At 36.5% G+C, this 15,251-nt stretch overlaps 1 protein-coding gene across 1 annotated transcript in view; it reads right to left on the bottom strand.

Annotated features, from left to right (window-relative positions):
* Window positions 1–15,251, bottom strand: part of TBX4 (T-box 4) — a 110,203-nt gene that overhangs the window by 89,819 nt on the left and 5,133 nt on the right. The window contains exon 2 of the mRNA XM_018556662.1: window positions 3,909–4,064. Within this exon, the coding sequence (XP_018412164.1) occupies window positions 3,909–4,061 (153 nt within the window). The 5' untranslated portion in view covers window positions 4,062–4,064. The remainder of the gene's footprint in view (window positions 1–3,908; window positions 4,065–15,251) is intronic.

The raw sequence follows: 15,251 nt of genomic DNA, 5'->3' as shown, positions 1-15,251 counted from the left end.
GAAGCCACACGAAGCAAGCCGATGTACGGCTGATCTCAGCCGATGTACGGCTGAAATTAGCCGTACCAGCCTGAAGTGAATAGCCGAACAGTGTTCGGCTCACTTCACTTCAGATTGGTCATTCACTCGGCTGCCCTCGGCAGCTTGGTGAATAGACCCCTATGTGAACAAGGAGCCTTGAAAGGGGGTTAGGCTTTGTGACCTCCTACAGGGGACCCTCCCAATGTTCAGGGCAAGTGATCTGGCATGGTTCAGCAGGGGAGTACATACAGTACATTCAGCAGGGGAGTACATACTCGCTGCCCCCTGTTCCTGGCCAGTCAGGCTGCATATTTGGATAGGGGTCTGATATGGATTTTGAGAGATACTCTATGCTGCTTTCCAGTACACATTTATTTGTATACAACGCATACTTTAAAAAAATATATATATATTTTCTATTGCTATTGTGGCAGTGCAATCCACCTGATTGATAATTTTGCTGCACTAAAATTACACTAAACTTCGAAGTGACATCTTAAAATTGCATTCAATTACCCTAACTTGAATGCACTCCAAGCTCACTCCTGTGATAGACTACAAATGAGTAAACTAAACATGAAATCCATCCCGGCAGCGAGCTTGGAGTGAAATCGTCTCTGAATTGGTGCTGACACTGTCCTTCCTTCTGGAGGGTGGCTACCTTTGTTCTCCATGGTCCCTGTGTGTGTTGTAAAGTAGCCACCCTCCATAAGTAAGGACAGTGTCTGCACCAATCCAGAGATGATTTGAGGATCTACAGCTAAGTAATGCCCAAATGAGCTACATTTTTGTTACTAGTTAGAGTACTTGAATGTATCTTTAAGATTTAACTCCTGAGTGTAGTGTCACTTTAAAAAAGCAAGTTTAAACTTCATGAAAAACAAGCAATTGTTTTCATACCAATTTGTCATTGTTAAAGGTATGAAAACCACAAGTTATAATGTGGTCAGTGGTCATTATGGGCTTGGCTGGTCTTAGCCAGCATTTGCCAGTGTCTTTGTCATCGCCAAGGCATGATGTGGTTGATGTGGTTAAGGTACCAGTGCTGGGCCTAAGATTTATTTGCTTCGGTCAAAATAAGTCTTTTGAATTATTGATGCTTGATGCTTAGCAATAGCACATATTAGTAAATTGCCTAAATGTCTTTTGTGACTTTTATGTGTACAGAATTGTTTTCACTAAGGAAATCTCTTGCAGAGGTATATAGTTAAAACCTAGTTTCAAAGGCAGGGCTGTATTTTGTAGCCAGTATACCACGGACTGTCAATTCACCAATTGTTGGTGTCATGAAACAGTATAAATCTCAAGCACAGTGTCAGTAATATTATATTCTGATATCCCATATTTTGGGTCTGCAATTGAATCGTTCCAGCTCCTGGCTGTATCACATATCAGGCAGTTGGCAGGCAGTTTGTGTTGCCACTACATTTTGGCAATGAACAGTTGCAGGCTATTACCATCTAAAGTAGATGCAAACTATTTTGGACTTTTGCAGGACATCCTGGAATCCAGGGTAACTAACCAGGAAGTGTTGCTCCACCAGGTTCAGTACATGTGCTAGGCAAGGTACCTGTGTGAAATTTTCCTGCTGAAGGGCGGACAGCAGGTTGGTGTCATCACACACAACTTTGCTTGACACAAAATGGCATAGGCCACCTTTTGGCCTGCCCCTGAGGAACTGCAAGGATCTCTGGCCTACTGGGGCCTTTGTTCCTTAGGCATACCAGATTCCTAACAGATGGTATGGAGATGCTGGGGAAGGGGGTGAATAGGGAACAACTTTAGCTGCAGAAAGGATACCTGCCTGGGGGAAGGATATTGCTGGAGATTGCAGGGTAGATATAGGTGACTTATGTCAAGGTTCAAGTAAAAACACTTGACCCTACTTTGCTTGGCACCCTGCTGGCCCTCTTTCTCACTTGTTGTGCTGTAGGGTACACCTCTTAAACCCCTTGTGAAACTTCTCTCCCTATCACATAATGGGGATATGGCCGGATTAGCAGTACAAGAGAAGGATGAAGAAGAGAGTGCATTTGCAGAAGTTGCAGAAAACTGGCATCTCTGTGCCAGGGAGAAGGACGAAAAGGAAGGGTTTGTGCGTCACTCAACTACCTCCTCCACGTGCTTTGAAAATATGCCAGCCCTCTCTCTATAAAAGTCAGCTCCCCCAGCATCCTTTAGTTATTATGTGTTGGAGTTAGTGAGGGACAACTGACAACCTTGTAAAGGAAAGACAGTTTGTGATACTTGTACAGTGCTAGTAATATGCTAGCACAGAGTTATATTCAGTGCTGCATTTTGCCACTGCTACATTACAGTGAATTGCAGTGTGGTGTGCTGCAGAGAGTGGACTTTACCCCCTTGTATTCATTGTACTGTTCAGTGGCTTCAGTGCACTATTACTATGAAATGCAAAGCATGGTGGTTACCGAACTTTTGAAGATTAATTTATCCACAATGACTATAGCTACAGAGGTAAGTGAGGGTTAGTTGTGAAGCGCTTTTATTGCCTGTTCGGAATGTTAAATACTTTTAAGAGAACTTCACCTGCATCCAAAAAATTGATGTAACATATATAATTGCTACACAAGCCATTTTGTAATTTAATGTTATAAAAAATTATCTTTTCATTTCAAACTGCAGCCACTGTAGTTCGCTAAAACTGTCAAGAAAGTCAATGCAGCACAAGCTTGAGGCATTCTCTACACTATTGGTGTATAGAAATTACATTTCCTGCTTGTGTGATTGGCTCATTTTCTCTGATGTCTGCACTAAGATACAAATTAAATTTTAGGTTTCCACTGCAGTAGGAATTTCAGTTTTGGTGCGATACTTCTCAAGAGTTAACTACTTCTAAAAGGGTGCCGACACTACAGCTTTTCTCATCACAGCACTTAGATTTTGACAGTTGGTTGTAATAAAACAGACCTTCCTATTCAGGAATCAGCCTGGAAAGGACATGGTGAAACAAGCAGCTTTTTCTTCAGAACAAGAAAAGGTGAGGAATCTGCAACAACATGTATCAAAATCCTTGAAATGTACAACCAGATGGAATTGTTTTTTTTTCTTCCCAAAGTAGAGTTACACTTTAAAGATTGTAGGGTGAATGATACTCCCTAAGCAGCTCTTTCAGGACCACAAAAATCATTTTTTTACACTGTCATGTCAGAAAAATCCAGTGTATTCTACTTCTTTGATTTATTATTTATATACTAGTATATGATATACATATGTAAATCCTTTAATAAAAAAACGGTGTTCTATCCATTGCTTTTATACATGTACATGATTTTTTATTCATTTTTGAACTTTTTACTGTAATTTTTTTTATCTTTTGTGGTTGTATTGTATTTCACTACATATTGGCATTTAATATCCTATACCACTTACACACCAGTCAATACTGTGCACTGATCATAATTTGTTATGTATTTCTAGCCCTGATTACCCTTTGAACTATCAAAATGCGTTGAATGTTTATGACATTAGAGTCTGAATAAAATGGAATCTTTTCAGTTATCAGTTATCTGATTTCTTGCTGTCTCTGTCCCTGGTGAGAAGTTTCACTCTCTGTATTTGTCCTGGTGATCTTTGTCACCAGGACTGAAAATGAGGGAAGATCCAAAGTTTTGAGTTGTCACAGGAATACAGAGCTAATCTTCAACTGTGACACTTGTTCTGGAAACAGCTGTCATTCCCTATTTTTAATTGAGACAGGAAGTGAAGAAAAACCTCTGCAATGAGACGCAGGTCAGCAAAATGAATATGTGAATAAGCTTGACATGGGTTTTAATTATTTTTTACTCTATCTATAAAACTAAAGAAAATTTGGCATTTGACTATACAGAAAGATGTGTTTTTTCAAAATACACAACATTAGTTCTTACCTGCTCTGGATCTTGGCTCTGTGGACTGCTCAGGGAGTTGCTTAGTCCAGCTACTCCCAGTCCTGGTGATCCTGCTGCTGCTTCAACATGTCCAGTGGTTTGGCCTGTTGTAAACCCATCCTCACCGTCAGATAAACTTTTCTCCTGTAGCATTTCCTTTTTAAAATAAAAGAATAATGTTACTTTGTGATTTCTATCTTTCAAAAAGAACTCCGTAAAAAATGTTTCTTAACAGCGCAGGGGGTTAGCTGCACATGTTCATCTGGATGCGAAAATAACAAAGTTATACTAACTCGAGCCTCACAGCCAGCTGGATGTTAGATCGCTCCATCCAGCCTGTCTCTTCCTCTGCTCCAGCGATGGTTTATCCCCTGACATCCTCATGTCCAATACTTAGTGTATTGGATATGATGACTCACATGACCTTAGACTGCTGGAGCAGAGGGGAAGAGGGGATGGAAGGACTGGTCCAACAGTCGATCAGCTCAGAAGATTGGGTAGGTATAACTTTTTCCATTTTCGTACCTAGGTGAAAACAAGCACTTAACCATTGTAGTTCAGGGGTTCCCACACTGCAAGGGTTAAGAACATTATTTCCTGGAGTTCTTTTTTAAAACAAGAATATAGTTATACAGACTTTAACTAGTGTTAAAGTTGAACACCAATCCATATGAGAATGCATTTATCTTGATGCAGGGCCAAAGTAAGTCATATTATATGCAGTTATAGTTAGCTAAATAACATCAATGGGCTACAGGCTTTGCCCTCAAACACCCCCGAGAGCCATGTAAGTAGTTTTATAAGTGCAGCAAACCCCAAACTGCAATAGATTTTTTTTCTTAAACAGTGCAATAAAACATGTACAAACTTAAGATATCATTACAAGTTGTGTAGTGTTCCAATCTGGATTAGCAAAAGTCCCAAAAGTCTCATAATCACATAAAAAATATAATTTAAAGATAAAATTTGGCTCAGATACATGACACATAATTTATTAATAATTATGTCAATCATTATAAACGTCAGGATTAAATATGAAATTATTTTAAAACAACAGAACATTGGATCCTGCTTCAATTTTAAGAGAATTGTTCCTTACCAACTACATTTGAAAAAAATTACAAGAATGATTTTATGGTCTTCACGTAGTTGTGGTGCTTCCTGTGAATGTATTTTACATGTTATAATATCTATAGAGAACTTTATAGCACCCTGCATTACAGTTTTATTCTCTCTTGGTTCACTATGTATGGAAACCTAGAGTTCCATGAAAAATGAAAGAATTCATCAAATCCTGTGAATAATAGGCTTTCCGGACAGCTATCTTAAAGCAACAGGGCACCTGTATATTTGTCATGGCAGAAATAATTTCCATTTGTCCATTGTAGCGATTTAAAGATTGACACAGATTTTAAGGGCCACGTCCAGAAGTGCATACGCACCAAAAGCATCCTTTTGCTCATGCACTGGGCAAGTTAAGGAAACAGCCACTGTTTAAGGTGAAATGGACATGCGCGCAAAAGCCACTATAAAACGTGCAACCGGAGAAACACGCAAAGACGCGCAAACAGCAGGCGCAAAGGAAGTGACACAACAAGCATTAATGAAGTGCCCTATTTAAACAAGCCTGCCCTGCTCACTATGCTGATGGTTTTTCAGCTGTGTGTGCCCCTGTGCCTGTTGAGTTGTTGAAGACTTCTGCCTGTACCCTCTTGACTCGGATTGTTGGACTCTTCTATATTGCTGCCTGCCCCTGACCTCGGCCTGTTTCCTGGACTTGCTTATTGCCTCATGATTCTGTACCTACATTTCTGTTGTTCCCATTATAAACCTTAAAATCCATGCTTTCATTCCTGGGGATTGGTGGAACCTTGTTGATTCTTGCTTCTAATTTTAAAGTTTAATTTACAGGTGAAACTCTAATAATTAGAATATCGTGCAAAAGTAATTGCAGTAAGTTCTGCAAAAGGGGCCCAAACCAAGTACTGAGTACATATGCATGCTTGTACTTTTCAGAGGTCCGATATTGTTCTATGTACAATCCTTGTTTTATTGATTGCATGTAATAATCTACTTTTTTTGAGGTTGTGGATTTGGGGTTCTTGGGGTTTTCATGAGCTGTAAGCCATAATCATCACAATTATGACAAATCACGGCTTGAATTATCTTGCTTTGCATGTAATGAGTCTATCTCATATATTAGTTTCACCTTTTAAGTTTTTAAGTTGCATTAGTGAAATAAATGAACTTTGCACGATATTCTAATTATTCGAGTTTCACCTGTATATATTATTTTCCATAGTTTTTGTTGCATTTGCATCATTGGTACAATGTGGCCAGTTTGCAGGAGAGCTTTACAGCGGGATCATAGCTAAACCAATTTCTAGTATGTATTTGTTTATTTCTATGTTTCCATGTGTTAAATGTACTTAAAATTGTAAGTCAACTGCTTTGTTGGCCTATTTATTGACCTTTGGCTTTTCACTTTTAATTATGTTGTCATAAAATAGCTTACAGTCTGTAGTCTATTTATAATTGACAGAATTAAATTATGGAATCTTTGGTTTGTAAGTAGAATTATTAACCTCCTGAAGCTTTCTGACTATAGTCATCTATTTTTCTGTTTCTTTCTTTCTCTAAAGAGTAATTATATGTGTGTTGGTACTGGTCATTTGTGTAAAAGTATGTAGGGATGATTAGAAAGCAGTGCACGTAGTAGTTCACTTTCCTTAGCAGAAAGACAAAGGGGAAGCTTTCTTTTAAGTATGGAACCTAATTAAAAATTATATTTTTCCCTATTAAGCAAGTGGAAATTTTCAACCTTATACAGTAACTCCTTATAATGTAAAAGCAGAATCCTCATTGGATCCTAGAGTGCAATTTGAATCGCCCAGGAGGGGTTCTGTGCTCTGATTCCTTTGGTGAGGAAGGGATCTCCTTCCACTCTGCATTTAGTGAACTAGTGCCCATGTTAGCAGTTCAATGACATGCTGGTAGAGCAGATTTTCATTACTTGCTTATCTATACTTTTTGATCACATCATCCAATTAGTTGATTCTTTTGTTTTTTAGCTAGTATACACTGGTGAACTTTCATATGAAAAAGAACAGAATATTTTAAAATACCATAAGAGACTTTTAGAGTGTCATTAGAAATTTTGTTTGATTCTAACATTCGATTTTGGAATGAATGCAGTTTCCCAAAGACCGCATTCACTGTTAGTATTGCATTCATTCCAGAAAAAATATTCCATTCTCCTTTGTTTTTTTTATTCCCTAGGGTCAAAATCAATTGTTGATTCGACCCCATTAACTATTAAAAATCAAACAAATGTTCAGAAAAACATGTTCTACTGGTGTACAACCATCTTTAGCTGCATATTTGCATACAGATCCGTCTTTTTCATAAACACTCCAATGACTACAATATGTTTATGTGGACATGTAAGAACAATCACCTTGTGTATAGGTGTAGAATATGTAAGAGGTACAGAATGTCAGGGGACAAGGACAGTGTGCCCACATTGTACCTGGTGTGTGTATGCAAGCAGAACCAATGTATGGGTTTGCATGGAGAAGATGAGTAGAATGTTCATGTACATTTAGTAAATCTAGAAGTGGCTTGTGGTGATGGGTGGGTTGGATAAAGAAGAATGGTTAAACACAGTCTTACATATTGTGTGTGTAGGGGTGTGGAATGATTAAATTATTCCTCCACAGAAGGAATCAGTACAAATGTTATATGTTTTCTTGACAGTTGAAAGCGTCTTTATACTAACATATCACACACAGAATATGTTACCTGTGTGGAGATTTTTACCAAAGGGACGCCCGCAAAACACCCACAAATTTCAACATTCATCATTTATTCATTTGCAGAACACCCTCAGAGCCCCAAAACACCATTATACCAACACAGACCAGAATACACATAATATTCTGACCTGTTTCCTCCTGTTCCACACTTTCCTGTTGCCCAGTGAGACTGTCTAATGGTAAGCTAATGGCCAAAAGGGGCATAAGGAGGTAGACCAAAATCATATGAGCTCTAGTTTGAATTTCAAGATAATTCTGGATACACAGCAACATAATTTGTTTGCTACAATATCGGCAGCTTGATCATATTGTGCAAGGATAACATTTTTCTTAACATGCCCTACAAGGTTAAATTATATATATACTGTATATATATATATATTTACTATTTGAAACACTTTGAAGAAGATAATTAAAGAATTAAAGAAATTTTGTTAGCAAAAGAAACATTTAACGGAACATGATCAGTGAGTTTTGATTATGTATTTCTTAAAATTGCACTGGTTTATTTTATTCCACTGGTACCCAAAGTATATCTAAGTCCAAATACATAATTTTATTATACTGCTGCTATCCAATCCTTTGATGTGGTGGCTGCATTAGTTTTTGTTTACAGGGTTTTTTTTGTTTATTTTTACAGAGTAAACCTGCTAGGGTGACCATGCTCACTCACTACAGTGTATCTGTGGAGGGAGCCATGCTTGTCTCTAGCTTGCTACCATGCTTTTGACTACAAATATGTCTTCCTCTCTGGGGGAATTTGTAGTTTACAGAAGGTAGCTTGGAAAGAAGATAACATTATTTGTGGTTTCAATTAAATCCACAGAAAGTTGAAAGGACACTGCATTTTTGGCAAGAACAACATGTATATTTTGTACTTGCTGAAAATGTTCTTAGCCTCAGGGCCCATTTACACTGTTATGTTTTAGCACACGAGATAAGACTTACTAAAACACGTCTCCAAGTTTCCTATCACAGAAATAGCGTATGATTTCATCTCTGCGCTGCAGTGCAGCTTGTTTTTTCTGAGTTTTAGTGCATTGGGAAGTCAATCGCAATGCATCAAAATACATATAACATGTTTTTATGCATTTTGATGCAACAGGTATTAACAAACCATGGTCATTCTTAAAAATGCACTAGATACATCAGTTCATTAATAATGCATATCAGCGCACAATGAAAATAGAAATTGTTGCATGACAATGCACCTAACACTACAAAAAACTCCCCTCTAAGCACTAATATAGATCTAATTAGGCCCCTAAAAAAAGAAAACTAATGCAGCCACCACAGAACTGGTAAGCTGAAATATATAAAATATTTGTTCTTAGGTTTAGATAAACCCTAACTGGACAGCATTTAGCACTGTGTGTCATAAACAACTGAAAAAGCTTTTTTTTTCATGAAATACTTTTCTCTATTTTTTCTCTTTTTTTGCATCTCAATGCTGCTAATCCAATTCTGCCACTGTCTGCACTGTCTGTCTCCACTGTCTGCACCAGCGGCACGTATTTGCTTTGCATCGGTTTACTGATACTGAAAATGGGGCAATGCGCCTGCTCAATGTGCGCTGGCATGACTACTTGTAGTCTTAACTATGGGTACATTTGACAGGGTGATAGGGTGACAACACAGGGATACAATTGGGACACAGTTGTCACCCTATATTAGCAAAATCACCAGGTACTAGTTTAATGAAAGCTGAACTATTGAAACCAACTTTTAGGATTACAGTAAAGCTGGCAATACACTGTTTGGTTTTTCTAATTCAGCCACATGGGGCTATACGAGACAAAATCTAAGTTTCACTATTCACGCTAACAGGTATGATAGTAAGAGAAATTAAAAATAGCTTTTTTGGACCACACAAAGTCTGAGCAGCAAGAACTGATGTGAGTCTCCTACAAGTAGTTTTTTTCTCTCATTGACCCTCTTACTAGGAAACTCTGACATTCTCCCTGTCTCTCATTTGTCAGCTTCTGCATGTGGCAATGACCAGCACAAGAAATCTTGACATATAGGAAACACTTGACAATTGCCTGTCACTTGACAGTACAATTCTGCTTAGTATGATGATGGTAATCAGAAGTTGTAATAGACTACCTTCCCCTCTGTGCAGTGTAGTCCTGCAGGTCTGTGTCTCTATGCTGCCTCTGAGAGATGTGACCAGCTCCAGTACTTATAGAAAACAGCATTTCTGCTATGCTAAGGAGATTATGCCTGCTGTCACTGCCCCTACTTGTTGGTTGATGCAAAGACCAGGTAGAAGAAAGACATACAAGACTGCAAAGGACCATGGAAGAGCCCAGCAAATGTCCTGTTGCACAAAGTGATTGCTACATGATTCTTTCAGCACTATTACTGATCTCATATTCATGTGTTTTTATTAAAGGACATATGTGCTTTATTAAAGCTGCAGATGGGTATGTGCTTAAAAACGTAGTAGAATTAATGGTAAAAGGAATGCAATAGAATTTTCATTTAACCTTGCTAAGTTTTGTTCAGTGAGTCCGTATAAGAACCCCATAGTAAATCACAAATCTTGCTCGGCTCGGTATTTTGAAAGACAAGGTACATCATGGTCATGAGTGTTTATCCACTAAAATTGACCAATATTTTTTAAATGTGTCACAAAGGTCTGGTAATATACAGTCATCGTATTTAGGCTACTGAAAGCTAGCAATCCATGCTAATCATGCTAACTTCTGGTGCTACTAAATGTTGAGGTGGTTAGAAGACACATTGGTGTTTTTCTTTTAAAAAAACGTTTAGAAGTGCAATGTTGTATTACTGCTATCAGAGGTAGTGTTAGTAGCATCAATTAGTACTGACATTAGTAACAGTAATAGGGGGATCCATTTTGGTTTCAGGGAGTGTAGATAAGCATTTTTAAAATCTGACCCATGCTTGAAGAAACATAATACCACTGTAGGAAAATCTCTCTGAATTTCAATACAACGTTACTTATATTTTAATCTATTGTTATAAAAATGGTGTAATATAACATTTTCACTTTTAGTTGTCACATTGGTACCTTGAAAACATATTTAGGAACATGTCTAACTATACCCAAATCAAACATATATATGCATATGGGTTACAAAAATCAAACCATGAGTTACAGCATTTCATTTAATATTTCTCATAGAAAATAATTTTGGAATAAACCAAAATTCAACACTGCCAAATGTGCTTTGTTACAACTAGAAAAAAAAAGGAATGCTTTTTAAAGCCAGCCACATACCAGTGCCAGCTGGAAAAAAAATACTTTGATTACCCCATCCACGCTGGGCTATTGTATTCTGAGATCGGCAGGTGTACCCAAACAGTGGTTGCAGTCAAAATTTTCAGACTTGCTCCTTCAACAAAGGTCCATTAGAAAATTGATAATCAGGGAGTCCTGTGGGGCCCACACAATGGTCAAATTTTGTCCAAGTCAGCAGAACTCGGACAAAATTCAAACAGTGTGTGGCCAGCCTTAGAACTGTAAATAAGTTACTGGTGTTGGTTTTATAAAGGATTTCCACCAATTTGGCATACATGTGTTTGTTTAAAATCTCGATCTCTGTGTCAAAAACAAATCTAAAAAAAAACCTTTTGCCTGGGCTGGCAGTTTAGTATAAATACAAGTTTGTTAGTTTCAGGTAAAAACAAACACCCGTTAGTACAGTACATATAAACAGTGTTTCGTATGGCTGAGGTGCATAGGATTTTTCTGGACATAAATGTGTTTTTATGCAAATAAACAGTTCAGCTAAAGCCTGGTGTATTTTAACTACTCATCAAAGCACCAATCAGGTTCATGTAAACTTGAGAATAGATGTACTTTACCAACCTAAAGCTAGGACCCTTATCAAATGGTTAAGTTTACACTGCTAAATGAGATGTATCTTTCATCTTTATTTTATTTACCCATTGCTGAGACTTTTTAAAGTTATGGGCTTGCAGTGTTGGAAAATAAGGATTGTGTGTCCTGCCAGTTGAACATACAAGGGGTACTAATATACGTGACATGTGCCATATTTCTTTTTTATGAGACAGCTTCAGTTTTTTTTTTTCCCCTAGAACATTTTTCCAAGCTGGATTTTATTTAAAAAGAACTTAATTTTATTTTCACTTAATGAAAGAAAACTGGTTAGGATTAGAGTTCTTCAAAATGTTTCACACATTTATTCTTAGCTGGCACATCAGATTATTAAATAATACATTATTTTGAAACATTATTCAGTAACTTTGATGTAGTGTGCTCCTATTTATTGCTAATGATTTTGAAAACTAATTTGAATTAAAAACCATCTAAAAATTGTGTTTTGTTAACATTTACTATATACACCATCCACATGTACCTATGTGATGTAAGTTATTTGTGCTGTTGTTTTAAGAGTGTTATATAAACAAAGCTGATAAAACTATGAATTTGTAGAAGTGTCATCTATCTATCTGTTAATCTAGCTATCATTCTTTATTTATATTTTAAAGTGACATTTGAGGGTTAGTTTTAAAGAGAGTCAGATCAAATGCAACATGCTTCCAGAAGTGTTGGCAAGTTGGCCTGCATTTAACATCAATTTGGCATGCATTTGAAATTGGTTTAAGGTTCTTCTAAGATGCTTTTGTTGTGCATTCACTTGAATGGTGGAAAATGCATCAGAATAGTGCATAATACATTTAGCAAAACACAAAACAAACGTTGCAATAAACGCTGCTCCAAAAGATCAAACTACAAATTCAAATATTGCCTTTCAAATCCTTCCAAACTACTTCACAAACACAGGTCATAAGAAAAGTAAAAAATCGCTCATGTATACAAGCCCTTGCTGAGCTGGTATAAAACTTACTCCCTCACCTTTGTAAATCAAATCTAATAGAGCTGATTCGCTAGAAAGCTCATTTTTCATCCTTTCCTGTTTTCACTTTAAAAAGTCTTTTTATAGTCCTCTGAACTGGATGGTTTTAAAGTGGATTTAAAGTGAACACTGGCTATGGAAGAACTAGTCCCTTAGTAAATCGGACCATCAACATACAAATTTTATATAAAAGAATACATTTTTTACTGAGTATTTCATTTTTTGTTCCAATTTTGTTCCAACCAGGTTAGCCTAACAGGATAACCATACTATAATATTATGAAGTCCTACACTGTAGATTATTGCAAATTACTGTCATTGCATACGTTTAGCCATATGTTTGTACGCACTACAAATATTGCATATGTTAATCATTTAGATAGAGCAGTAGTATATGCCTATGTGAACCACGTAAATATAAGCAGAGTGAGATAAAAAGACCTCTCTTAAACTTGGGCAAAGACAGGGAAACACAATAAAGATAAGGTATGACAGGAGTTTTTAGAACCTGTTGCTCATCAACCTAGACTTTTACTAGAAAAGTGTACTGTTTATTCTCAGTAGCTTCATCAAAAGCTCAGTGCTTTGTGCTATTGTGCAATTAGCAATATCCAAAAGCATCTGTGAGACGTACAGTTTCCTTCAGCTATAAAGGTGACTTTACATAAATGTTTTCTCTTATAGCTTAAACGCAAGATATTACTCATATTTCAGAAACTTAAGGCTTAGATCTGGTAGCCAAATAGTTCTGTGACATGAGCAGATTATTCACATAATTCCCATAATTGGAGCAATATGAAAGTTATAGACTAGTGTATGGGCTTGATTGGTAAACTGGTCGGTTTGCAGTGGAAAATACCTATATGATATCTCACCAGATGCCTTTAGCAGCCATTTAAGGACAGCCAATAATATATCACATATCTTTTTTTGAAGCAACCGTGTGCAGAAACTATACTAAAGGTACCCTGTCTAAACCCACTTTCAAATCTCCAGAGGAAATTGGATTTTTAATGAATTCTTGCAATGTTTTCTGTTCCATCCCTTATAAAACAATTATTCTCTAAAAGATGTTGTTCCATAAAACAATATCTTCTGTCTAGTTTTAAAGAATTTGACTTAAATATAATAAAATGCAGTGATTATATTAATTGTTGAGCTTCTTTCATTACAACTGTTTTTGTACCGCAATTCAGTAGATACTATAAATTAAGACCTAATTGTATCCTAAAGGCAGTGACCATACCACCATATAGAGGATTAACCTAAAGAAATGCTGATATCACTGCCTGCGTAAATGTATTTTTAATGCAACCCATCCTCCTTTTACTGCTAATGATAATAACAAAACCAATTATCGCCATCATCATCATCAGCTGTATTTTTACAAAGTAAACAGCTGTGATTCTGTTGAAAGAGTAGTTGTTATCTAATGAAGGTGATATTTCTAATTTTTATGTGGTCAATAATATGTTTACTTCAGTTGTAAAGTTATAGTTTATCATTTTGAACATATGTATTTTTAGCTAACAATATATTAACAGCAACTGTTCATGATACCCAATATAGAACACTAAAATAATAAAAATGGTAGGTAATCAAATAGAAAAAGTAATTCTTCTCATTTTGCATATGTCTTTACATGTGAGTGTACAAAGTTAGTAGCTCTGCATTTGCTTATATGGAAAATCAGATTAGGAAGAAATAAAAAAATTCCCTTGAGCCAACTGTCAATTTAACGCGTTCCCCTGCCTGGCAAACCTTTCGCTAATATTTTTTTTCCTGCTAGTAAAAAAAAATTGCAAAATTTTAATTGTTTAATTAATCATAGAAAAAAAGTCAAATTTCGTCCATGTGCTAACAGCTCTTTAAGTCATGCGTAATTACTTGTGCATGCAGCAGTCTAATGCCAGCAAAGTATATTTGCTAACATGTTTATCTAAACATGGCTTATTAAGCTATGTAAACATAAACAATTTGTAAAATCAATGTGCAAGTTCATTTGGATAGAGTCCCAATCATCCACACCCAATTACAGATTATATTTTAAAGGCAACTGTTGTGGAGCATAGGCGTGTCAATCAAAATGATCTCATGATTCAGTGAGCCATTTGCTGAAGCAGCAATATCAACATGGCCAGTTATGGGCCCACAAAGACTGAAGTTGTGCATTGGGAAATGGCCCTCTAAAGGTAACTGGGGAACTTTGAGAAAACTAGTTTGACTTTTATTTGAGAAAGGTTATTCACAATTGGTGTTATTTACTGTTCCACCACATAAAATTCTAACTTTATGCTCTTATGTGATAAGAGTGGTCATTGATTTCACCAAAAATCTGTGTGCTTTACCAAGATTCTTTACTTCCTGCTCTGCTATAAAAGCAATATATCATTTAGAAAGTTAAAAACTTTTCATATTATAAATGTGAAATACCTTAACAAAAATCAAATAAGCTATTTTTTTGCCAGCACAGTTTACATAGGATTCAGAAACTGAGTAGGCAAGATCCATATGTGGTAGATATCTAATCAACATAGAAATTGTCCTTACTTTAAATACATGCCAAAAGTGCTGAGCAACCAGCAGTGGAAATCAATATCTAACTGCAAAATGCTGCAAAGACTTAGAAGAATTATTTGATTTAATGTGCTTTGGCATGGTTGATAAATATTTTATAT

Source organism: Nanorana parkeri, unplaced genomic scaffold (genome assembly GCF_000935625.1).
Source record: "Nanorana parkeri isolate BGI_ZX_2015 unplaced genomic scaffold, ASM93562v1 scaffold245, whole genome shotgun sequence".
Lineage (NCBI taxonomy): Eukaryota > Metazoa > Chordata > Amphibia > Anura > Dicroglossidae > Nanorana > Nanorana parkeri.
This window is presented reverse-complemented; position numbering and strand designations above follow the sequence as displayed.